This window comes from Coffea arabica, chromosome 2c, assembly GCF_036785885.1.
Source record: "Coffea arabica cultivar ET-39 chromosome 2c, Coffea Arabica ET-39 HiFi, whole genome shotgun sequence".
NCBI classification, from domain to species: Eukaryota; Viridiplantae; Streptophyta; class Magnoliopsida; order Gentianales; family Rubiaceae; genus Coffea; species Coffea arabica.
Genome location: NC_092312.1, coordinates 22,336,878 through 22,363,446, shown reverse-complemented (window position 1 = coordinate 22,363,446; position 26,569 = coordinate 22,336,878). Strand labels below are relative to the sequence as shown.

Sequence of the window (26,569 nt, the reverse complement as noted above, 5' to 3'; positions counted from 1 at the left end):
GCATCACCAATCCGAGGGCCTATTGGTGGACGATGAAAGCTATGTGGTCTACCGTCAACCAATGTTTTTAAATTCGGACCGGTCAGTGAACCGGAGAGGGGTCCGGTTCACGGTCTGACCGGCCGATTCAACTGTTCAACGGAATTTTTATTTTTTTTTGCAACTTTAATACTGAGTACTTCCCAGGTCTTCACTCTATAGTCTATACTGAAACTTGACTGCTAATGTACAATTTAACATGATTATTAATAACTTAAGTCCATAAAATACATTTATCAATATAACTTAAAATTAAATTTAAGTTGAGATAATAATAAATTTTTTAAAAGTTATACATAAAACCAGGAATGATAAATACAACTAAAATATCATAATTCATCGCAAATTTTCATAATTCATTACAAACATAAATAGATATAGTCCAAATGTTCATCAATTATCACAAACAAAAACACAAAAATAAATAACATAAATGTTGACGTTCTTCCACAATTCTAAAAAAGTTCATAGAAAAGTCCAACTCATAGTCAAGGCAAATAATTTGGATAATAAACTTCCATCATTGGCATGACAAAGCAACGGCACCCACTTCACAATTTCATCAATTTAACCTGAAAAAATTTAAAAGTTTATTACAAAAAATATAAATCTAATTGGTGAAACTAAAAAAAAAGCCAAAAAATTTTGAAAAACAAAGATACAACCAAACAAAAAAAGAATCAATTGCTACTAAACATCACTAATTAACATGTTATATTCCAATCATTATCTTCATCACCATCCAAAAGATGCCTACGCTGAAATGCTTCCAAGTCAATATGATTATCTTCCCCAACTTGACTTTCATCATCTAAATAAATAAATAAAGCAACAATTAAGGATTTATCCATATTTATAATAAAATTCAAATTAAAAAAAATACACTTTTAGCACTTCATATTACAAGTTAAAAATATATTTATTTTAATATTAAAACCAACCTTCAACTAGTTGAGAATCATCTCCTACTAATAGACAAACTAATATTACTTATAGCACCAAGACAAAACAACAAGGACAAACTTATATCTTCAAATAATTTACTTGCGCTGCATCCTTTATTTCCTCAAGTATACTCGACTAGAAGAACCAATTTAGACAAATATACATCTCTTACTTTATTTTTATTTATTTCCCTAGCAGTTGGTGAAACAAACTATTTTGGATATAATTAACATGGTTAATCAAAAACATCTTATTGCACATTTCAAATTATTGTCTAGTAAGCATTCCATCGTAGTACGAGAGGAAAGCAAATGAACAATGTAGTACTAGATATTTTCCAATTCCTATTATTCCTGTTCCACTATTCAAACGAAAAATACTTTGTTGTTAGGCATGATCCTTTTGGTTATCTTTAGGCAAGATTTTTGATTTAACTATAAATTAAATCAGGACATATACACAAGTTACGGCAAATATTTATGGACGGAACAAATGTCATGATGTATTGTCACAAAAACTAAATAAGTGCTCTAATCTCTACATAGAAAACAAAAATCAATAAAACGTAAAAATCAACTAAACATAATATAGAAAACAAAAATCAAGAAAAGGCAAAAATTAAACTCACAAGATGGAAAAGCTCTGGAGTCTTGTCTAAAGATAATAGTGTGATGATCTTGTCGTGGGTATTAGGAAGTGGAAGGATTATGAAGAAAAATTAAGAAAAAAAATCAAGAGGAGAACTGGAGATTGGAGAATCTGAGGAGCGGAGGAAGTGAAGCCGAGGCAACTGAAATGAAATGTGCCGTCTGCACTTTGCTAGGTCTTTAGGGTTTTTTTTATTTAATCTGATTTTAGTTTTTTAGATAAGTCAAGTAACATTCTACACGTTCTCTGGCTATGATTTAGGGGTAAGTGCACCTTATTATGGCCATGGAGACCAGAGTTCAAACCTAGCAGCTTCCATTTTTTTTGTTTTGAATTTGAGGCATATTTGAAAATTTGAGAACCGCCGGTTTGCGGTTCAGTGGGGTTTTAATCGTCCGGTTCATCCGGTTCGTAGCGATTTTACATTAGGCTTCGGGTTTGATACTGGACCGGACCGGTGACATGGCCGGTTCGCGATCGAACCAGTCGAACCGGCCAGTCCGGTCCGGTTCTGAAAACATTGCCGTCAACAAGCAATACAATGTTAAGACTTCTGCTTGAACGACTCAGTGAGCGATAAAGAGTTCAGCTCTCGTTTGCTGATTTCAAGCTTTGGTAGCTTCTAAAACGTTGGACTCTAATTTTACATAGGATACGTTTCTGAAAATCAAGAGGATATTTTATATGGTCTGCTACACCAGTTTACAAAAATGAAGAGAGAGATGAGATCAGAATGTTTGGAAAGGTTTTTATTTAACATTATAGTTTTGCTATTATTTTAACTTTTTATGACTATTTACTTCACTTGAAATTTGCAGAGGGCATACCATATTGTTATCACGTAATTCAGTCATTTTAAAGGTTGTCATATTTGACTACTCTCAAATATAGACTGAGAAAAAGAATGTTAAGATGCTCATTGTGGTAATAACCATATCTAATATTATGAATTTTGACCATGTTTCTTATAACAATGGTTGCACAATTTGAAGCGATCTGTTGGACGACAGTGAAGAACACCTTTCTTGATTTATTAGGAGTTGGTCTAGTCATTTAACAAAAGCTCGTTTCATCTTCCTGCTATGTTAATAGAAATGAAAATAATCCACCTTTGTGCAACCAGAACAATAGACTGAATAGTTCATGGTACATTTATCATAATTTGATGATGCTTTCAATTGCTAACAATTACCATTATATAATCTTTATCACTTCATCTGAACATTGAATTTCTGGTTAAAGATATATTACATGTGGACCTTTCTCTAATAGCAGGCATTCAATCACCAATTTCCTTTGGATGAATTTTATTCTGCTATTGCAAGTCTGCCATTAGGTGTTGTTTTTAGGTTGAAATAAATAGTAGGCAATGGTGGCTTAGTTTTTGTGCTTTTTAATAAATGTTCAAGTTTCGCTCGGAGCCCCACACATTTCTGGTCAATAGTGAGGCAATCTATCATTTTTACCCTTTAAAAATTGGCATGTAGCTTGGGCATGACTTAATCCATTCAAAATTTGCTCGAAAAGCAAAAAAGGACCAGGCGATCATTTTTATGTTGTTAAGAGCTAAAATTGATCATTTTCGTTTTGAGAGACTAGATTTTCACATCAGCCGATATATGAGAGACAATTGATGCAATTATACCTTCTTTTTTTCATAGAGCAACAATTGAATTTGAGGTAGTAGTGATTTGCTACATTGAGAAGGCAAAGAACAATGCACAAGAGCCCACGCTAATACATCAGATTGATTATTCGCAGAACATGTAGCAATAGAGCTAAAATAATAATAATAACATTTACAGTGCAAACGTATAAAACATATAGATGCCTTTCCCTAAAATGGTACAAATTTCATTTAGTTACAAAAGGCCATGGCAACATCACAGGGCTTAATGCATGTTGTCAGGTATCCCACCAGAAACTACACTTTCATCGACAGGTTTAGGACCACCACAAGATCTCGAAACAGATTCAAAGAGTTTCTCAATCTCTGGTGCACATCTAGTGAAAGTACGGCTCCAGAAGTTGTACCTAGGATTCTGGATATGAAACAGAAAATGTTTGAAACAGTTGCAATGTGTAAAAGAACAAACATCTATTTATAAATAAGCAGAAACGTCACCTTAATAAGCTCAATAAAAGTAATCAGCAAACCCCAAGGATGTGGCCTATTGACAATTAGGCGCTCCAACAATACCCTAGTGATTTGCTCCTGAATCATCTCCTACAGGCATGACAAATACGTAATAAAGCGTGAAGTTAAATCCCATTCAATTCCACAGAAGTAATGGAAAGCATTGGAGCAAGTCTAGAACATATCAAAGAGAGCAATTTAGATTTATAACTACAACTAAGGTATACCAAAGATAGGAGCTTGTCAAAAGAGAAGAGAAATAGAACCACCCATGACGCACAACTCAGAATTGAACAGTTTTGGAACACAAGTGCTTTTCTAAAATAAGCCCAAAAAGAGTATTGAATGAAAAGCATACTTGAACTATATAAAACAAGACATCAGTTAACATCCAAATTCTTTATGCGATCACACAAAAACCTTTTCCAGGTTTCGTACCACTAGAAAATGTTGGAGTATGACAAAACAGTAGAAGGCCTACATATGTCTAGCTTCTTTACATCTTTTCAGTCTAATATTTGTAGCTTTCTCATGTCTAATCAAAACTAAATGACACCAAATCCGCTCAATAAGGTCCCTACAGGCCCCCCACATTCCCAAGGTTAACATCAATGTCAGTTCCTGATGGCAGCAAGTACCACACTATCCATTCAGCACAAATTTCCTAATACCACAAGTCAACAGAAGGCAGGAATACTTTACCTGGTTTGATTCTGCAAATAGGTAGAGCAAGATGAAAGAGAAGTAGTGTGTGTGGTTGTTTGGATAACGCAACTGGTTAGCAACCGCATTCAAGAAGAGATAACGTCCCTCAGTGTCTAGATCCATTATTAATGTCTGGAAGATATCCAGAGCAGCACCAACCAGATAAACAGCAAGTGGAACACTACTGGCCATTGACTGTGCATGAGGTGGGGTTCTTGCCTGCAGCTGCTGTATAGCCTGCAGCAGTGTTCGGCAACATTTCATTTGCAAACCACACAATACAGTAAACCAACAGACAGGTCTAAAAATGGCTCCTCATAACAAATAAAGCAGCAGGAATCAGACCAAAAAGTAGGAAATAACAGCCGCAAAAGGAGTGAATTTGAGCTTACCTGCATCCCAACATACAGCACAAGGGAATTGATGAGCGGTGCATTGTAACGAGTTCCAGCTCTGGCAGCATCATTTGGAGAAAGCAGAAGTTTCTGCTTTAAATCAGTGAGAAATGTAGACCCTTGTTGCCTTGTCTGCAGCATATACAAACATAAGAAAAAGCTAAAAACAGAACATAATAAAGAACTAAAAAGGAGACAGCAGCTAAAATAAAATTGTCACCTGTTTCTTATTAGACCTAATTTTTCTGCACTTGGCCACTTTACACATGCCAAAAATGAAGGGAAGTAATTTGAGGATTACCTTTAGGTATTCATCTACATCATTCTTCATCTGCTTTGCTTTAAGTGCAGCATCAACCTCCGATAGAATCCGTGGTGATTGACTAATCTCCGCCAGAAGATCAATCTTATATATGAAACAATCAAGTTAAAAAAAAAAAACACTTTCGTGTAAAAAGATTACAATAACTTCTTAAATCAAGTTAAAAACCTTTAAGTTTGGAGTTGAGGGATCAGGTAGCCTCATATTGCGAGGAAATGCACTCAGGATAATGTTTCGCATCTGTATGCAACTAGGAGGGATGACATCACAGAAGCTAAAGTGATAATCACATAGGAATTCGGGAAAATCATGAAGCAGCACCAGCAACACCCTTAGTGTCCCTTTATAGAGAAAATGGATCTAAAAATTGACAAAGGGTTGGTCAGTAATAAGAGAAGAATAGAAGAAAAAAACAATGAGTTGATGATGCAAACCGGTTCTCCAAGCTCAGCATTTCTCAAAAATGGCTCCATGAACTGAAACATGTCAACTAAGAGGCGCTGGATGTATGGCCACCCTTTCTGAGCGTTTCCGGCAAGTAATTTTGGCATGAAGCTTCTATGACTCACCAGCTCAAGCCACACAAAGCTGCAAATAAATTCACAAATTACCAAGGTAAGTACTTAAGTGTATATACCTGGTTAATCTAAGGGATAGAAGAAACTCGTTACTTGACCATACAGATTACCACAAGGTAGTAGGTTTCAAATTTTTCTAGATCTAGCGTGCTTTTGCAACGAGGCTAAACAAGCTTCATCATGAAATATTTGACAAAAATCACAACATTAGAAAAGGAGTAAAAACAGGACCACAAAATGCAGTCATATGTGAACCAGCCCAGAAAAGGATACGGGTGGATGGCATGTGGACTTTTGGATAGAAATAAGTCAGAACAGAAATTATAAAACAGTATCTGTAAATATAGAGGCTTCAAAAATTGGTACAGACCTGAACCCTGGAACTTTAAGGGGCTGGAGAGCATGGAAGGCATTTGCTAAAGCAGTCAATACCTGACAAAGACCAATCACAGATTAGCTCATGAAGAAGCTGCAGCCATCACATACATACCATATTTCAGTACCTGAAAGTTCGCGCCATCAAAAACAGGTTCCAGAGAACACAAATCCAAGATCCAGTTAATGAAGAGCCTAAAATATGGTCTTGGATTAAAGGATGTTTTCTTCTCCTCAGCATCCTTCTGAATGAACTTCACGGTCACCGCAAGAACCTGCCCAAATATTATTTGAAAGGCATACTCAGCTTCCAAAACCGATAATCAGAATTTGAGAAAACATTTAGGAGGGATACAAACCTTAGGAAGAAGAAATAATTTGCTAGATCCCTGGTCTACAGAACAAAACTACAAGTAATGGAAAGCCAAGAAAAAAAATTGTTAAGGCCAAATATTCAAGTATTTATTTTCAGATCCAAAGACATCCTATCAGATAATGTTGGATAAAATAACCTACCTTCAGAACTGAGTATACTAATTTGGCGTAGATATCAATAGCAAGGAATGATAAAGGTTGTGTTTGATGTGATTGGGAAGGACCAGATCCAATCACCTCAGAAGTTAGGCAATGTGAAACTGAAAGATCCTGACACATTAACGAAAGAATAGTGAAATTCATATTCAGGCAAAGGGGAAAAAATCTAAGAAAAAGAACAAAAATTTACTGTTAGGCGGCGGAAAAAGCGATCTGAGGTATCATCTCCTTTAAGTAGGCCATTGTGCTGTAATTGTAAAACATAATGTGCACAAGCTCCATCATTAGCCCCAGGAAGTTCACAAATTCGATACCACTCCGCAAATAGCATGGAAACCTACCAAGTCCAAAAGAACATGATAAAATATATTACTAACCCACATGCATAACAACAACTAAAATATATTCAACCAGACATCTAATGAATCCATGAGCTACTGAAATTAATATCCTCAAAACTGATTGCCTAGAACCTGATACCCACCCCCCCCCCCCACCAAAAAAAAGTAAAAAAGTAAATAAGAAGAAAGAAAGTTACTAAATAAAACATAATGTAAAGAAACTGAATAATGGAAATATATAGCAGAGGAAATGCAAAAACAGATGTATTTTCAAATGAATTATATTTGTTTAAAGATCTCAAGTTAACTCTCCGTTCACTGGGGCTAATAGTATCCAATATACCACCCTTAGTTACATTCTCTGCCACCATGATCGCTCTTGCACAACCCAACCTGATTATTGGTGTCCCACCAACCCACAAAAGAGGAGAAACAGTAAAGAAGGCATGGTGAGAAAGTAATAAATGAAGTTATACACTTCATTCTTGACTGCATAGACCAACAGCTAAAGCGATGAACTTCTGATAATGAGCAATTGTACTGTCTACAAGAGCTTGGGCTCCAAACCATCACAAATAAAAAATATCAGAAGCTTTAGTCAAAACATAAAGATTCTTAGTTGCTTATACAGCAAGCAACACAGCCTTCCTTATTTTTGGAATTATGTCAACTTGGCTAAAGAGAGCAGGCAACACAGTCTTCCTTGTTTTTGGAATTATGTCAACTTGGCTAAAAAAGTTGGAGAGGAGCCAGTATTTGTAAAGAACGATCTTATCATTGATTGAATCTCATTTATTTAATTGTATTCTAAGATGTCTGCGATCTATCAATCTAGACCGCAGGCACTGGCCATGAGAAAGGCATTTGAAAGAATCTTGGTTACTTGATATAAAGATGATGGAAGGCATCGCTTGCTGGATAATATAGTTAGCACTATACATCATCAATAGAGGAACATAATGCACTCAATCCTTGCTTCCTTGAATAGTCTCTGTGCAACTATATAGACAATGTCATCAAAAAACTTACCAAACACCACCACAACAATCACCACTACAATAATCCACTTCGGCAGAGAGGCTGGATGAACTAGCTCGGGGACCAATAACCAAAATAAAAAATTTGCGTCCTAATTTAATCGGACTGATAATCCAACAATTTGACGAAATCTCCACGTTCAACATCTTAGTCGCTATGATTAGTAAACAAGTCAACCGTTAAGAAAATTCCGTCTTCTTACCTCCAGATCCTCTGAGAAACCTAATACCAGGTCATGATTACACATACTTGGCATGGGACAAATGGTGATTAACGTGAAACAACCAACATAAGCTCGATTGATTGAGACTCAAAATGTAACTGGTCCACCAAAATATAAGCACTATACATGTTAAAGCCTCACGCCAATGACAAACAAACACCATACAAGCATTATATGTATTAATCTCAAAATCCAGAGCCAATCTCATAAATGTCCAGAAAGTCATCGAGTCACCCTCCCCCCAAATTTAAAATCCTAGGATAACTTCCCTCCTTCCCCCCGCCATCAGGTTCTTCAACCAAAGCAGCCATGATCATTCAGATACTTACAAAGCAAAGCACGAGTATAATAACTAAGTTTCACACATCCACTAATCCATAAAAGCTGTATAATAATCAAGTCATCCAAATGTAACAGTCTAGTAGAGGATTTTCCATCGAGTCATCATCAAATTGTAGGATAATAAATAATACATATAAATTAAAGAATAGCATGTACCTGCTCACGAAAGCCAGCAGGATCTGGTTCAACAGAATCTGCTCCTGCACCATACTCTTCCCTGCTTGCTGCAGAGAGCACTGCCCCCTGTTGAAGAGTTAAGCAAATATATAAACATTTGAAGAATAAGTAGCAAACAATGATGAGTGAAAGGACAATCTTCAGTAACCTTTTTGTCTTTGACCTGTCGGGTGGCATCATCCTTCCCAATAGCAATACCAGACAAAGCAGCTGTAGATGGATTCTTCACAATCTCAACAAGCTGCTGTAAAGACTCGGGAGATCCTGGTCTAGCAGCAAGCTGCATTATTACAGTATGTTAGTCTACCATATGGACTAATAGCATTATTTGAAAAAATAAGATGAGAAAAAGCATGCCTTAGCCAATGCATCAACCAGGTTATGCAGCTCTGATATGACTCTGGTATCACCAATAACCAAGGTTTGAATAAGAGAAATAGCAAATTCAGTAGCAGCCTCTGCATTCATACATCATAGTTAGTCATGTAACTTAATTCCAAGAAAATATCTTAAAACAAGCTTTCATTGCACATACTATTCCTTCCACCATCAATAAGTTTGGCCATATGCACATTGTACTCAGCAAGGTTTAGTAGTTCACTTCGTACGAGACCAACTGTTATATCTTTGTTAAACTTGCGCTCCTCTTCAGAGTAAATCACCTGCAGAAGGATGAGAAATTGATTACCACACTAGCCCAAGGAAATTTCTTGCCCTTCCTACTACCTTAAGGATTTTTTGTTGCTTATGGTTCATATAAGCACCTAAACTATGTAGTATGTACTACTTCTGAAGAGAAGCACTTCGGACATACCCAACTAGTGAGCTCCTTAACAACAAGCTTGCTGACATCACGCATGGCAGCCAAGATAGCAAGATGAGCACTGACATGTGCCATATTTGATGCATTTTCATACAAAGCCTTGAAAGCCTAAAAATAAAATAGAAAAGCAGGCTTCAGATATGATTTCAGACATTGATAAAAAAAAAAAAAATTAAGGAAAATGCCACACCTTTTGAGCCACAGCCAATGCAGCTTCATCTCGACTTATACATCTTAAAATTATTGCTGGAACTTCAGCAATTACTCCCTTGAAAAAGAAAACAAAAAAGTACTTGAAGAAATATAGCATGTATTTTGGGAAGCAACATGATAGATTCATCCTCACAGTAAAGCAAGCAAAGAATGCAAGCATGCAGAAGCTAATATTGCCATCAGCAATTAATATCGATGTGAAACAAAAGAAAAATAGCAGAGGGTATCTTTTTAGCAGAATTTTGAATCCCCTACTAAGATGGGAAGAAATATACCTGAATCTCTGCTTCTTTGGCATCACCAGTCAACAGATTTTCAAGCTGACAATTTCAAGTAAATCATAGAAAAAAAATATGTTAAGAGTCAAACAAAAATAAAAAATGTTCTCTCTAGAAACTGCTAGCACAGATGTGCGCCAGTAAGATGAGGAACACCATTAGCTAAAAGTGTAGGAGGAGCAGGAGAAGAAAAAGAAGAGGAGGAAAAACACAAGGTAAATGAAGGCATATGCACGTATAATAGACTTGTTTCTGTGTATTATACTTGTTTTGCTTTTGTTTCACCACATGCCTTGAGGGAAAGACGATATAGTATGCGACAATCACAAACTATGCGCATGCTGAATATTCTAAGCTAGATTATACATCACATAAACCATGTACAAGCCTGAACGAAACCCTGACTTACATACGACAAGTTACTCTTACCTTTTCCTCACGAAGTAAACAAATCAGACAGGAAAATAAAAGGCGATTCAATACCTTCTCAGCAAAAACCTGATACTTATCCAGTGCATCACCAGTGGTAGATAATGGTTCTGGTACACTGCTTCCAGAGCGCTCTGAAGCTGATGACTGATTGAGTTGCTGCATTGCTGTTCCTGGTTCCTGTAAGAAAGGAAGATGTCACATGATAGGTTGCAAATGTCTATTGTACACACAAACCACCACTAGCACATATGACCAAAAGAATTTGCTTACTTTCACAACAGATTCAACTGACTGTAGTTCAGTAGGCACTGAAGAAAATGATGCAACTACATTTTCACTTTCAACATTGCGTGGACTGACACTGTCAGCCAACCCAACATGAGCTGATGAAACACTGAAAGCAAGGAATAAACTCAGTATTAAAAAGAGGAAGGAAAAAAAAAAAGCAGCAGCCAGATAAGCACATCATTTGCTACAAAGCATAGACACAAACTAGAAGCACAGAAGCACTAACAAAGTAATTTACTACCTTTGAATCTGAGTCAAACTTGTATCCAGATCATCGGACGTAACATCCAAGGGCTGTGGAACAGAACCCATTCCTGAGCTTACTGCTCCAGAAGAGTAAACTCCAGCATTTAATTGCCCTGAAGCTTGCATGTATCCCCGCGAAACACTACTGCTTGTAGATGATACTAGAGGGCCAACAGGCAATGCATTTGAGCTCTGGGTAGATTGATTTTGCCAGGGTAAACGCACAAAATCCTGCAGGAAAAATGTGATATATTACAATCAAACAATGAAACCAAATTAATCTCCCTTCGGACACGATAAACTTACCTCATAAACTCGCTGCTGAGAATGGGACAGGCGGCCTGGTTTAGGACGAAGAGCTTCAGGCAAAACACCCATATGACCTTGCGTATAGAGGCTTGCATCAAAAAATGTTGGACCAACGCCCTCTCTATGCTTCCTTCTTATAGCTAGCTGCTGAGCTATTTCCCCATCAATGGTTTGTATTGCCTGCTTATGGCATCACACAAAGGAAAAAACAAGTGGAGAAAAGAATAAGAGAAAAGAAAAAGATCAGATAAGGCTGCTATAAAAGTAATCTAACTACAAAAGGTGGAAAAAGAAGAGTTTTGAGAGGTAAAGGTTGTGAAATTATCTAACTAATCTAGTCATAAAGGCAAAATCTATAAACACCAATAAACGCTCTAATAAAATTACATAGTAGGCATTGGGATATAGACTGGATCATTGAGCATTTATATTCTCAAGAAGTCGTCATAACATTGGATAGACCATAAGTTGTAAATGCTGCAAGTATGCCCCCTTTTGGATGAACTGCTTCAGGTTTACTAATGAAAGGCACACTACTCAAGAAACAGGAAGTGGGGGTGGGGAGAAGGACAGAACGCAGTGTGTAATACAGGGTTCAAAGAAAACATGCGGCTATGCTGATGCATGTTGAAATTCCACGATGTATGTTGGTTACGAATCACTTTCATAATGCAACTAAACCAAGCTTCACAAAGAGAGAAGAAATTCTGGTGGTTTCCAACAAACTGGCAACAGAGCTTATCAAATTCAACATCAGACAAATGTTTACAACTACTATCGCGGCGAGAGCTATAGCAAATCGAAAGTCAGCATATATGCAAGCTTCACCATCAACAAAAGACGAGATTAAGAATGAACTTACTCATAAGATACATTGGACTTAGTAGGATAACCTCCAGAGGTCATACAAGGGTATGAGTAATCCACAACTTGAAAGGAAAATCAAAATACATGGGAACATGGCAGACAATGTATAAGATGGATTTTGAGAAGGAAGAGACAAGTCAGGAAATTATAACCAGTTTGTGAAATACATGAATTAAGAGCCAAGCAAGTCAAGACATAAGCCAAACAACATCCTCATTATCCAACCAGAAATCTCCACTGAAAAGAAATAATATGAAATTCAAAATTAACAAAGATATGCACATGAAGGGAAGCATGATGGCAAAGAGATTAGATGCAAAGTCAAGGTTAGTTCATACAACCAAGGATGGACAAAAAGGAAGCTTCCCAGCCGCAAAGAATATAAAATCAATGCCAAAGCAGATATATCCAAAACCGCAGATCCTAACCAATTAATAGAAAATTGACCTATCCTGACCTTCTCTGTGGCAGCTTGTTCAATCAGTGCACAACCCAGGTCAAGATTGTCATTGGTCACAAGTAAAACAGCTTGTTCAAGGAGTTCACTTGCAATATTCAGGCCCTGCAGTGAATTCCTGAGCTGACTTGATATTGAGGCTCGCAAGGGTTCCTAGCAGCAAGTATCAACGTGAGAAACAGAAAGTAAGTCAATGTCAAAGTACAACCAAGGGCATTGGTCTCAAAACAAGATTGAGTAAAAACACTAAAAAAGATATTCCATGTTTACCTTGCAAGTAACATGAGCTAAACTTCCTGCTAAACTTGCAACCATAAGATGTGCTGCATTACGTATGCGTGTCTCATCTGTCTCCATAGCATAGTCCTGGAATCCCAAATTATATAAAAACATAAAACCTCCTCCCATTACAACATTAAGAGTACAACTGAGCAACATAAAGCAACTGCCACAAAAACCTTTAAAACAAGTTCTTTAGTTGTTTGAGTTGCAATAGAAACACTTCGTTGTTTAATGTTGGAAACTATCTCCTTGATAGCTCTATCCATCGCTATTGGAAGTACACTGCAGCAAATAAAAAGTTTAGTCTTTATAAAATCATCCATGTACTAGCAATTACACCAGTTGGCTCAGAATGTAGCTTCAAACCTCTGAAAGTGCAAGTGCAAGCCTAATGTATGAAGCTTTGAATTGACAATCACTTGTTGCTCAATGTTAGATGCTGGTGCAGCAAGCTGCTGACAACAACCAAGCCCATTAAATCAATATTTGCACAAGCACTATGAAGGAAAAACTCAGTTTAATGTTTGCAAACCTGATTGACAGAGAATGGTGACTGCCCCTGTAGAAGACTTTGTGCAGAAGGAAGCTGATCAGATAATCCTAGAGCAGCTAACTTCTCATCTTCTGCCAATGCCCCAGATGAAAGATGCATAGGAGCAGGGGCACCATACTAAAACAAGCACAAATTAGTTGATACAATTACATCACAAGTCCATATCCTCATTCAATCAGGATAGTACAGAAGTAAGACAAACCTGAGATAATACGCGTGAGTGTCCGCCTGGATGTGCTGGACCAGTAACCTCAAGAGGCAGCTCAACTTGATTTATTGCGGGTATCATGCTAGATTTGACTTCACCCATCTGTTGTTGGGAAGATCCGACATCCTTGTTGGAAAAATCAGGGTTTCCTTCAACTTCTCTGACCTTATCCTTAAGGAGAGAAGTAGGAGTTACGTCTTTCATATCCACACCAAGGTTCTTGAACAACACCTAAAAGTCCGAACGGATCAGAGATATGGTAATGAAGTTTGAAACATATTAACACGAGGAGAGCCAGCTACATGAAAAAGACGTGCACAGACAGATACCTCAATGTCAAACTTTAGGTTCATCTTCAAATTTGGCATAGCATAAATCTCTACAAGCAATCCAAGAATACCCATGGTCCATGGGTTAGGGGGTCGATATGCTATGCTACCTTGGCTTGGTTCCAGAACCTGCATCAAATAATAAATTTGACAAAAAAAAAAGATAAAGAGTAACCAAAGCATCAACAACCGAATAACCATAACCTTGGAGGTGAAGGGAATGACTGCAATCATCAATCCTTTCTCATATGCCTGCAGATGAAATAGAATAGATTGCACATATCAGTATCAAAAACATATTTGACCTATATTGTAAAAATTTGACCTATATACAGAGGGAGGAGCCCAGAATAATTAAAATTCAAAAACAGATATAGCCACAGAACAATAACCTCTATAATCAAGGATTTGGGATCAATCTCCCGTGCCCTCAATACTTGATTCCTGCCAATGGTGATCTTTCCAAGCCAGCTCCCAAGATTTTTTAGCAACGAACGCTCTTCCGAACTTGATTTTATAAGCTCTGATCCTAAAAGAACCTGAACAATATTGTACATGCCGCTCAATATATCCACCCAAAACATTTATCTCCACTCAAAAAAAGGCAAAAACAATAAAGCAGCACAAAAACCTTGCAATTCTCATAGGTCGCTTGCACAATCTCTTTGGTTAATTGCTTTGAATTCACTTTCTCCAGAAACTTCAAGTACAAGTCATGAAAATTTGGCTCAATGCTCGCCCTACACATATTGAAAAGGAAGAATAAAATGACCAACTGTGAGGGCAAAATTGAAAAAGCAAATAATCCATCAAGATTAAAAAACGACACAAGGTATAAAAGCAGAGGTAAATAAGGCATTTCACTATATTCACAAAAAATATACACCACAACAAAATTGATTAGAAATTTCTAACCTTTTCATCACCATATACTGAGCAAACCAGGGATAGTATTGATCTTTTAATATCTCAGTAAATTCTTTCGCTTTAGCTTCAACATTTGCAGCAGATAGATTATTGATAATAAATGATATTTTATCCTGAATCTCTGATGCTGGAGCCTGCATAACAGATAAAATATGAAAAATAGCAGTCATTAGAAGACGCAATTGGAAACTTAAAGTCATATAGACAATCTAAACCAGAAATGGAATAGAGATGCTTCCTCAGGACCAGTGGTAACAACATTTTCTTATTCCTGCTCTTAAAAATATTTTGTAAGGTAATGTGCTTCATTCCTTTGAATAATGTTGGGGGAGAAGGAAGTCACACTACCTCTACAACCAAGATTGCACCATAAGCCTAACTATTGAAGCAAAATAGAAAATTCACGGAAAACCATTGAACAAATTCCATATAAAACCAAAATCCTGATGATCTAAAGTTGACATATCCTTAAATTATGTGTCAATAATCATAACCAAGAAAGCAGTTTACAACACTGTGTATTAGTTGCAAAGGCAAATTTCTTTGGGATAGATGCATCCATAATCATATCGTGATGTACTTTATTTAATCTCTCTGCTAAGAAAAACCGAGGTTCCACCACCATGCATCACCGAAGAAGTTACTCCTGGACAACGTTACTTGGTTTAGAAAATACCTCTATGGGAGTTTCTCTTCTCTCTGCAGCAGCAACAAGTGTTTCAATATTTAAAGCAGAGCCAAACCCTGTAAATCAAGCTAACAGTCAAAAAACAACACGGTACATATAAATAAGATACAAAATATATACAAACATGCACGCATAGAGAACAAAATAAAAGTGCACATATGCAGGGATCGTTGAAAGTACTTGCTGAGGTAATGGCACGTGATGCACGAACAAAACCAGGAGAGGAAGTGTGTGCAGCCAAGGCACTAACTGCATTTTGTGACTGCAGGAATAAATTGCAGTAAGATAATGTGAAATAACAGACGAAGAAGTTTCTGTGTCATCCATAATATGTACTACATAAAGCAAACCTTCTGAATGCCAGAAGTATCACTTGCTAGGGGACCAGCAGCTTGGCCTGCAGAGGATAAAGCAGGTTTTAAGAAATTGGGCAGGCTTCCAGAGGTTTTCCGCTCGTCTAATTGATTTTGCTGCCTCTGTGGGAGCTGGATTGCAGAAGAAACTTGCAGGCCTTGTTGTGAATGACTAGATCCAACCAAGGGAAATGATGAGCTTGACATCTGAAAAGAAAAGCCATAAACATTAACTTCATAAACCAATTATGAAGAAAATCCTAGAAAGCCATAAACTTCAACTTAATAAACCAATTATGAAGAAAATCCTATGGAACTCAGAAGTCTACGTAGCTGCTAAGAGATTTGGATGATCAAAATGACAGTTTCCTCATCCCTTGAGGCAGTCTAAAATCAAACTATTACATATTTCTAGCAGAAAATTTAGATTAAAAAGTTTGCATTCATGACCAACTTCAAGATATATGAATGAAATAATAAGTGAAACTTTCCAAGTCTAATATCAGGCAGGAAAATCTGATGAACCGAAGATTGTGCTCAGCAAAATATGTTGCCAGGTCTTAGTCAAATGTTCATTCATTAATTCGCGTTAAATATTTCTTTCCTTCACTATTTGCAGCCTGGTGGCGCCACGTACCATTTGAAAGTCAAAAAAGCTCAAGTACATCTACCACACTAACCCACCAACTACCGACACGCTTCTTCCTCCTTATGTAGGATTCAACCAATTCTGGGCCCATGACTTCTTCATGAACAGCAGAAAATATGAGACATGTAAGCCATGGAATGTTGTGGAAGCAATAAAATGAATTTCCAGCATAGCAGACCAGTAACAGTGTTCATCTAGATACGCCAGCATTTCTTTCCACCACATTGGAAAGAGGGATAAAATGCCAACTAAAGGAAGCACAGGTACACCAACAGACTAGAATTCATGAAATGAAACAATTCAGTTGTATCTATTTAGCCTCAAAACAAAAGTTAACAATTCCAAGTCTAATTCTAAGAGATTTAGAATCACTCAGATATATTTATTATAGAAGGGAGTTCTAACAATCGATGTGCATTTAATACGAGCTGGTACATTGTGAAAACCGTGAATTATGTTCTCCCCTTGCACGACATAAGAAGCTGAATTATGCTAGGATGAGATGTTCCACGTCATCATCTACCCATTTACAACTAGAAAGAAGACAAACCATAAAATAAACATTAAAGAATAAAACCCTCCCTGAACCGGAAAAGGAAAAGCTTATTGCCTGTGGTTAAACAAAAATCTTAAAAATGCAATATAATCCAAAACTGACAAATAGACCACCAACAGATCCAGTAATAGCAGTGTCAAAGCATCTAATTGTTTGAGGGTCAACTTCCTACTTCTAAACCATAAACTATTTTACTACCAAAAATTATAGGATATTAACAGAAAATCTAATGCGACAACTAATCAGCCAAATGCATGTCAAAACTAAGAAAACAACATTTACATCACATCAATCACAAACAAACCAACAAGCATGATGTATAGTAATACCATAATATTTCAAGCTGTCAAAACTGCGTGATGCAAAATTCACATCTACAGCATGCGCAGGTCGTGTATGATCTACTCATTTAAGCTTAAAGTAGTAAAAGCTTGAAACCCTAAATGAAACAAACATGAGAAAGATTGACAAAGATCATTACCTCCATGTTAGGGGAAGTTGCCTGAATAGCACCATGTTGATCACCAGCAGCACCATGAAGTGCATCAGATTCTGAATGTGCGGCAGAGATTCGGGCAAGCGCCCTCTCAATAAAAGCAACAAGTTCTGAATGATTAGCACGTAGATGAGATATTTGTAAGATATGATTGCAGTACTGTGGCCACTCAATCAGGCGATCCACAAACTGTTCCAGAGCCTTAGTCCCAAAGGCAAACATCTGCATGCACATGGAGACACTGTTAGTAAGAATGGCAGAGATAATAATGGTCTTCTATATTGCAAGACAAAAGAGGAGAACACACTTTCGAATCTGCAGGTTTGCGCAATGCATCCAAAACAGCCCTCAAAGCAATACCAAGCGTGAGATGCGTCACCAATTGATGCTTGATAAGAGATCCTGCAAAACACAATAAATATATTAAACAGAACTAATCATTGCAACAGAAATCAACACAGAGACAGCAAAGAACTGTGATTAATTTCTTCCAAATAGACAAAATAGAAGACTATGGCAAGCCATAGCAGTAAATGAGGCTTAAGTGCTAGGATTGTGCGGACCAATACTTCAGGCCACTAATTAATGGTTAATGAGCAAACACCTTGTCAGCAGGGAAAGGGATAATATTCACCAGTACATTATCATACTACAAGAAACAAGAGAAAATCTTTAGGCATATCCTTATGCTCAGTTAAGAGGGTGTAAATATTTCATGTATCCATATGCTCAGTAGGATATTAGCCAAAGAAGCAAAAATAGTAGATAGGTAATTGAAAAAATGCTTCCCAAACCCCACATCTCTTTCAATGACCTAGTCCCATCTCATAATGGACTACAACAAGCAGCCTCTTCATCCTCACTAAAATTTATATAGATCGTTTGATTCACTCATTGAAACCCTCCTTAATAAAATCAGTAAATCTTCCCCCGTTATTTTCACCATACACCTGCTCTCCACCTGTGCCCTCGGACACTTTTTTGGCATCTAAGTCATATTCCAAGATAGCTTGACAAACAACAGATAACTCCAGGCAGCACCTCAATACATGTGACAACACTTCCTCTCACCATCTTCATAGCAATTCTAAGCAACCACATAGATATGCCATATACATCCAAACTAAGGCAGAGTGAACAATGAGAACTATCTATATAATGGCATGTGTGAAATGGCAAAGTTACATGGGTAAACTACTGGTTCCCTATACCACCAACATGAACATCGTGCCTAATATTTTCCAAAAAAGAATATAATCTCCACACAAACTGCCACTTTCAAAGCATATAACCAAGCTCCTACCACAACTGGAAATAGTTCAGCCAACAGAAAGCGACATCTCAGAGGGAAAAAAATGCAACCAATTGCAAAGAGTAAAAGAAAAAAAAATCAAGCTTGGCAGAGAATCAAAGATAAGATAATGCTACAGCTTGAGTACTAACCAATTTGTAATCATCCACAAAACTTTCTACTAACAATGAGGAAAAATCGGAAAGAAAACCAATGATATCAAGCACAAGAGAGATCACCCGTAACCTAAGAGAGACCAAAATACAATAAACTCTCACCAAAAAGAACTGCAGCAATCTTGAGCTGCCTTTCAGGATACTTGGAGAAAAACTTGCACTCCTCAAATAAACTAGCGATCATGCACTCGAAAATTGATTGTTCCCTGTCAGTCAACAAAAATCCCACTGATCAGAATCTTTATTCAATTCAAACAAAAGGTACATATACTGTCAGAGACAACAAACACTATTCATATAATGTCACCATTTATGATTGGAACCACTGAGAATTCTACAACATTTCAAATTCAAATTTTTTGACGTCGTTTTTACAAAAGCACTATCAAAGACATTGCATTTGTGCTCCAAAATGATAATGGCAGCATATGTGCAACCTAATGTTAATAGGATGTGAAAAGGCACCTCCAGAAGAAAGACCAAATTTATTCCATTGAGATAAGACCACAAATTGTCACAAAATACCAAAAATCAAACATCATATTGTTGTAAGAATCAAATCCCATCTTCATTTGGCAGATCAACATGCGAACCAACACAAAAATAAATAAATAAATAACAGTTCAACATCCTAAAAAAAACTCCAGAAAGGAGAGATGACCTTTTCTCTGGAGATTCTTTGAAACGAGCAAGCATTTGAATCATTGCATCAATGGTCAGTTGACCAGAAAACATTTGCTGGAAATAAGAGTTTGCTTCAGATTCAATGTCAGCAGCAAAACCATCAGTTGATGACGGATCAGCATTGCTACCGTTTTTCTGTCTAGAATTGGCATGCATATATAACACATGCAATTTCTCCAATTCTTCAGGCAAGTGGCCTGAGGTTAACAGGTCTGTATGCGATTGAAGGACCTGCAAGCAAAATTTCACGGTAATGCACCATGATGAAGATGGCATTATAACTAAATCATCTTAAAATCTAAATAAAACCTTTAAGAAGGTAGAAGAAGTCTCTGAACAAATATTCCACATGGCACCAGAAGGTTGGAAGTGGTTAGCAGAAACTTCCTGAGCAGCAAGCTGAACCTCCTTTAGAAATCTTATGCACTCCTGAAATCAATAACAGGAATTTCAATTCCAAACAAGTACTACAAATGCTCAAAACTGCAGAATCACACAGTGAATTTGACACATCAGTAATTTGCTTCGCAGGCATAATGTGGTCACCTCATAGAAAGCATCCTTGTATGTCATTAAGTTCGCAGTCAACCACTTCTCTAGGTCAATAGGTTCCTTTCTAGAAGCAACCGCAGCAAGTCTAATAGCAAAAGAAGAAGGAATCATATCCAGCACCGGAGATAGAATCTGGGAAACAAAACAGACATGTTGAGATATCTAGAAGGGAAAACAACAAAGTTAGTTTTTAACATCATATCCAAACGAATCATACTGAATGGGAAGGGGAGGAAGAATTTAATTGCACATTCAGTTTTGGAACAAATTGAACACAATTATACATGTCTGCTCAAAACACACCCCACGAATGAGGAAACTGGATTTGATACATCAATGTCATTGAAGTCAAAGTCATATGCTTGTAACAACTTGAAACCAAAAATCACTTAACAGGTTTCATGGGCCAATGCATTGAATTAACAACAGAATTTTTTTTCCAAACTGGATGAAATAGAGGAAGCAAGATGATACCAAATCAAGAATTTTGCAAATTGCAATATCATAACAAGAAAAACAACCAAACCATCAGATCTTTCAAATAAATGAAACGAGAGAGAATTAGAAGCTAAGTTTGATATCTATCAGTTTAAGATGCAACCATGCTTATGTTTAAAAATAAAATAAAATAAAACAAAAACAGCCCAACAGTAAAGCAAAACTTCCAGGACCACTTGAACATCTTATCTTAGCTTAAGTTGCTCCTAGCCAAGTTCTAATACCACATCTCACACAAAACAAGCCACTAATTTCTCATCCAATTGCAGCAAATTGGGTAGGCTGCTCAATAAAATTGATTGGAGACAAAATCCAACCTTCAGCTCCAGGCAGGCATCCAAAACCCTATTTACATTCTCCTGGTCAGCATTAAGAGCATCTGCAAATCCCCGCAACAGCATGCTAGGGTTGATATGCCACAAATGAAGAAGCATACTATTCCCTGCTGAATTCTTGAGTATCACAGAGAACACAGCTGAAGACACTTCATTCTGGATGAGATTATATGCAGTCTGCAATTTGAGATAAAAAGATTAGAAAATTAATGTAATAACAAGGGAAAAAGATCAATTCATGTAATTAGAACAAGCTAGGCAACTACATTAACATGAGCCATCCCAAGAAGCAAGATTTCTGGATACTGCTTTAGAGGATACTCAAGAATGGATCGCACAGTACTTGCATGACCCCTCTCAGCTAGCTGGCACAGAACCTCCAAAAGATCAAGGCATAACCACGCATGATTTGCATGTCCAAGTTGAAACTTGTGGCCATTCACAGCATCTAGATAAGCCTGCCCAAATAGCATATAAGCTATTAAGATCAAGAACAAGGGGAAAATCTATTTAACAAAAATTAAAATCATTAAAAAGCACCATACCAACTGCCTGCCAGAATGTGCAAAAGTAAACACTTCAGGAGGTACTGCAACAGCATACTTAAGAAAAGAGAGCTGGCCCTCAGTATTCATCCAAACAGAGCCACAAACAGCATGAAGAGGAAAGGGATCCTACAAAGTCAGTTTCTAAGTTCAGCATCTACAGGTACAAGGTATCAATAATATTTGATCTTCCAGAAATTACTCCATAATCCTCCTATTCTGAGGCCATATAATGGCAGATATTCTTATCAAAAAACCTACCTGGCATGCACGATGATAAACAGACATGAAAAATGAAAAAGCAGCCTCACTAGGGACATAAAATCCCTCATGATCCAGGTTTTCAATAACAGCTGTCCAGTTAATTTCAGGAGCCTGAAGACAATAAAACATAAAACATACACAAGTGAACATTCAGTTGCACATGTATACAGATAAACACAGAGAGCTTGACAGTGAAGACGCACAAGCTCCTTGATTGAATCTATGAGGACATCGGGATTCCAAGAGTTCAAAGTAGGCATATCAGATGAACTGCTGCTACCAAGGGCTGAACGGAATGTTGAGAAAACATTTTGATTGTGCTCAAGGCCAGTATAGGTATGGGAAATTGTACCAAGCATCCTAGCAACAGTGATCTCAGTAAGTGGTGAGAAAAGAGACAACATCTCTTTGCATACTGAAACGCTAAATGTGCAACCATATCCCAATTCCTTCAATATATCAGCCATACACATTTCCTTCTCCATTTCAGCTAGGACAGCATCAAAATCATCCTCATCATTTTGATTGGAAAAATTCAAGTTCCTACAAACAAGACAATAACAGATCAAAAAATTGATGATTTTGTAAACATCCTCAAGATACTCAGCAAAGAAATAATAAAAGAGCCAACCATCAACATAGAATACCTGAAGAAGTTAGCCTCACGAAGTTCGTCTGAAAAGAGTGGAGCTAAGATGAACTGTGTGCCCTCCTTCAATTGTACAAGAGATAACATCCGCATAAATGCATCTACATGCTTTGAAAGGCCTTCAGACCGATGAAGGAACATCAGAATCTGCTGAATTTGCTCCACAGAGTCAACAGGCTTTTGATTGGCACATAATTCTACAATCTGAGCCATGCAGAAGTTTTTTCCTGCAAAGTAAAACAAATATTTAGAACAATAACAGGTGAGCATTATTAGCAACAGTTGCACGTCTCTAATAGTCAATTTACTTAATTTTAACCAACAACATTATACTGAATAACTTTGTTCGACGCCTTCACAAGTGAAGGCATATGGGAGGAAAAAGAGCCTTACCATACAATCTAATGTCCAGGTTCTCTGAATCTGACAGAGCAAGACCAACTGCAATCCTCTCAGATGCTGAGAGGTGCAAAGCATTACAAAGACTTTCCAGAAATTCTTCATTGATTGTATTCTTTACAGATTGAAAGAACACTGTGCTGAAATTGGGCTTATCCAGGATATATCTAAACACTGAACCAAACACTGGTTCAAATTGCACATTCTTAAAATCTTTCCCATGAATATTTAGATGATCCAAGCATGTCTGAAGTAACAATATGCTTCCTTCAACTCCATATGCAATGAACTGTCACAAAAACATTAGAATTAGTTGAGTGAATGATTAATCTAGTTGGTCAAAGTATTCTTTTCCCAAACTCCTCATATAAATCAAACTCCTCCTGAGATTCATAATTGCCAGAGCCTAAACACAGATTACTACAATTCTAATCTACATTACAGGATTCTATTTACAAACCATTAACAAGAGTCTCAAATATCAAATGCATTCAAATGACAGACAAGTCGCATTAAAAAACCACCCACATTAACATTGTACTCTGCACAAGTACAATTCAGATACACCTCGTAAAAGAACAGGCTTAATGGAGTATAGTCCTCCATGAACTCCAACTTAATTGAGAATCCTCTTAACAATTACATTGATTGTTCCTCACAACGCAAAAGCAGCATCAAAAGACTTTGAAATGCAGTTCAAAGCAAAGCCAGTAAAATGTGCAGGGTAGAAATTTTTCTATATGTTGTAAGCATTTAACCACTCCACTGGCAACTTAACATCCTTTGTGTCAAACTCTTGCATATCCACAAAATGAGCACAAATATCTAAGAGTTGAAGCTAGATATGGTTATCAACTAGCTTTTGGCTTAAATGCTAGATTTGGTCATCAACTGGTTTTAGGGTTCAAACACAAACCACTGCTGTCCTTCATCCTAAAAGAAAATCTTTAAAAACAAATGGAAATGTAAGTACTTCATCCTAAAAGAAAATCGTTAAAAACAAATGGAAATGCAAAGGCAGAACGTCAAAAGCAAGTAAATTTTTTGGATAAATTATACTTTCAAAACAGTCACCAGGAGCCAACAGCCATAGGAAAAAATTCATGAGCACAGCAAAGTTGGAAGAATCATGAAGAAGGCCTTATCAAGGAAGAAATGATGACACATTTGAGCAAGATCAGCACACAAAATGAAAAGATATAAGCAAGACAATAAAGGTTGAACCATCCCATCAATTATATACTAACAATTCCTAATGTACACCCGAAAGATCAAGTATTGATCCAATCAGCTTTGATCTACAGTCCCATCTCACAGTTGCATGTACCCAGGGCAAGATCGTCCTCTTGCCCTCCCATCTCTTCTTTTTATCCTCCTCCTCCTTGTTTGTTTCTGTTCTTAATTTATGTCGCTTTTCTTTAATCTCTACCAACAAACCAACCCCCGCCAAACCAGTGCTAGCTATAACCCCTGCATGCTTCTCTAACTCTATCCTCTCACCCTCCTTATGCTCTCCTGCATGTGGCTCAAATAGCTTTTCTTTGTACTACTTATTTAAGCTTTTTTCTGCCACACCATGATCAAATGGGTTGGTTTATTTTCAGTTAAAAACCTTTATTAATCAAAATGGGTTGGCTTGATTGAATGAATTTTCACTTCAGCACAAATGCTGACACTTGATCATAATCACTTATTCAATGAGGCAAGCCAGGCCATACCCCATGACAGCTAAGCCCTAAGCAATCCTTCACCTAGAAAACAATGGTTTGAACAACCCATCATGAACAGTTCCTGAGCAGCAACAGTTCTATTTCAACACATTGAAAAGCGGTTAACAGTATTGACAAAAATGTCAACTTCGGAGACTTGAAGCCTAAAGAGAAACTTCAAATTGTCACTCAAGCACACTTATGAATTATACTTAAATGGAATGCCGGTCCATGGCCCAAAGCATGGGCCCACTCCAGCGTCATAGTGGAAACAACCAACTGTATACAGACTATATGCCCTTCAACTTTTGGGCGTGTCTTAATCATTAAGCAACAGAAAAATTGGACAGTACAGCGAAATCTAATAGTAGTGATAAGAGTATTCAATCATCAAGAAAAATGTTCAATCCTTGTTTACTGAGGTCATACCCGCAACAAACAGAAACTCTCCATTTCCAAGGACATCTAAAGCTGCATTTCACAGCTCAAGATTTTTTATTAAGAAGTGAAAAAGGGGGGAAAAACTCTGATGATCTGCCAAATAATTAGTATTCTAGCAAAACTAAGCTCTAGCATAGGCACCACAATAATGGAGTTTTACAAGTGAAATTAGAACATCCTGATATTTAAGTACCATTTTCCATTTCACCAATGACGTAACACAGCTTAGCATGAACTTTGATAAGGTGAACATGTTCTTGTTTTATTTGTGATAATGCCTATCATAATAAAGAAAAATGGAAAGTAAACATTTCAGAGAAAGGTATGACATGAATGGCAGAGATAAATACTAATGCACTGGAAACGATACAGGAAATTGACTCAATAATAATAATCAACATTAGGCGTGATCTACTAGCTGCATTTCACTTCTTTATCATCTTATCAAGTCATTGACTCAATAATAATAATCAACATTAGGCGTGATCTAGTAGCTGCATTTTACTTCTTTATCATCTTATCAAGTCATTCGCTACATTTCAATAAGTGAGCTGCAGCACATTAGAGGTGCCAAGAATACTAAAATACTAACATAACAACCTTTAATAGCTTCATTTTACCATAAACTCAACAAAAATTGGCCCTTTACTTCCATAATTAACTCCACCCACAAAGTCCAAACGTCACATAGGGTAATAGTACACTCAGAAATACAAAATACAGAAACTTCATCAGAACTCCTGTGCTCTTCCCCCTCCCCCTTCCCCCAACTCCCTTTGGCAGCATCAATTTTCTAGAGAAAAAGCCACATCATTTAACCCAATTTCCATACCAGCTTCACGATCATCGCATATTGATATAGAGCTCGAATATATTGCAAATCACAAAAATCAAATTGTTCAAACTACGTAAAGATTCAAGAAAAGTCCACTAGTTCAAGAAACTATGCACAGTAAAATCACCAATAGACATTATTAATCCATGTCAAAATACAGGGGTATGGTCGAGTAATTAAACCTGACAGAGTTCTTGGAGGACGGCATCGGAGTTGGAGGCGTTCAAGCTCTGCAGCAGATACCGAATCTGAGTAGACGCGGTCAAAGCAAACGGGATCATCGCGCAGAAGAGCTAGGTGAGCACCACTAGGGTTTTTACCGACTGAGAGTGCAGAGAAGACGAAGAGGACAAATGGGCGAAATGCAAAACAGACAGAGGTACTCGGTGGAGAAAATTGTGAGAGTCAGAAAAATAAGATATGAAAGCCGACTGTGGC

The 26,569-nt window shown here is 37.1% G+C and overlaps 1 protein-coding gene and 1 long non-coding RNA gene across 4 annotated transcripts; both read right to left on the bottom strand.

The window, feature by feature from the left end:
* Positions 1 to 348: 348 nt before the first annotated feature.
* Positions 349 to 1,876, bottom strand: LOC140035868 (uncharacterized). 2 transcript variants are annotated; one of them, XR_011839769.1, is made up of 3 exons: positions 1,613 to 1,876; positions 779 to 850; positions 349 to 611 (listed from the first exon to the last, which is right to left on the bottom strand). It is a non-coding gene; the product is annotated as an uncharacterized lncRNA (long non-coding RNA). The 2 variants fall into 2 exon arrangements; XR_011839770.1 differs by lacking the exon at positions 779 to 850.
* A 1,474-nt stretch (positions 1,877 to 3,350) lies between these two features.
* On the bottom strand, positions 3,351 to 26,569 carry LOC113728736 (uncharacterized). Of its 2 annotated transcripts, none has more exons than XM_072075339.1 (51): positions 26,314 to 26,569; positions 23,141 to 23,435; positions 22,746 to 22,974; positions 22,302 to 22,641; positions 22,096 to 22,209; positions 21,835 to 21,963; positions 21,556 to 21,747; positions 21,272 to 21,466; positions 20,451 to 20,588; positions 20,214 to 20,333; positions 19,882 to 20,135; positions 19,323 to 19,426; positions 18,061 to 18,155; positions 17,739 to 17,975; positions 16,050 to 16,259; positions 15,880 to 15,961; positions 15,688 to 15,755; positions 15,000 to 15,145; positions 14,716 to 14,824; positions 14,477 to 14,623; positions 14,289 to 14,336; positions 14,085 to 14,213; positions 13,750 to 13,986; positions 13,527 to 13,664; positions 13,361 to 13,446; positions 13,171 to 13,276; positions 12,983 to 13,078; positions 12,713 to 12,865; positions 11,386 to 11,568; positions 11,075 to 11,310; positions 10,816 to 10,939; positions 10,597 to 10,722; positions 10,111 to 10,155; positions 9,813 to 9,890; positions 9,614 to 9,730; positions 9,335 to 9,461; positions 9,157 to 9,257; positions 8,948 to 9,079; positions 8,779 to 8,865; positions 6,869 to 7,015; positions 6,661 to 6,789; positions 6,504 to 6,551; positions 6,273 to 6,419; positions 6,140 to 6,201; positions 5,626 to 5,779; positions 5,360 to 5,551; positions 5,171 to 5,275; positions 4,867 to 5,001; positions 4,472 to 4,711; positions 3,758 to 3,859; positions 3,351 to 3,674 (listed from the first exon to the last, which is right to left on the bottom strand). In XM_072075339.1, the coding sequence occupies exons 1-51, from the start codon at positions 26,410 to 26,412 to the stop codon at positions 3,525 to 3,527; spliced, it is 7,263 nt and encodes a 2,420-aa protein (XP_071931440.1). In that variant the 5' UTR covers positions 26,413 to 26,569; the 3' UTR covers positions 3,351 to 3,524. The 2 variants fall into 2 exon arrangements, with proteins under 2 accessions (XP_071931440.1, XP_027108902.2); XM_027253101.2 differs by having other exon boundaries at positions 13,361 to 13,449; positions 26,314 to 26,557.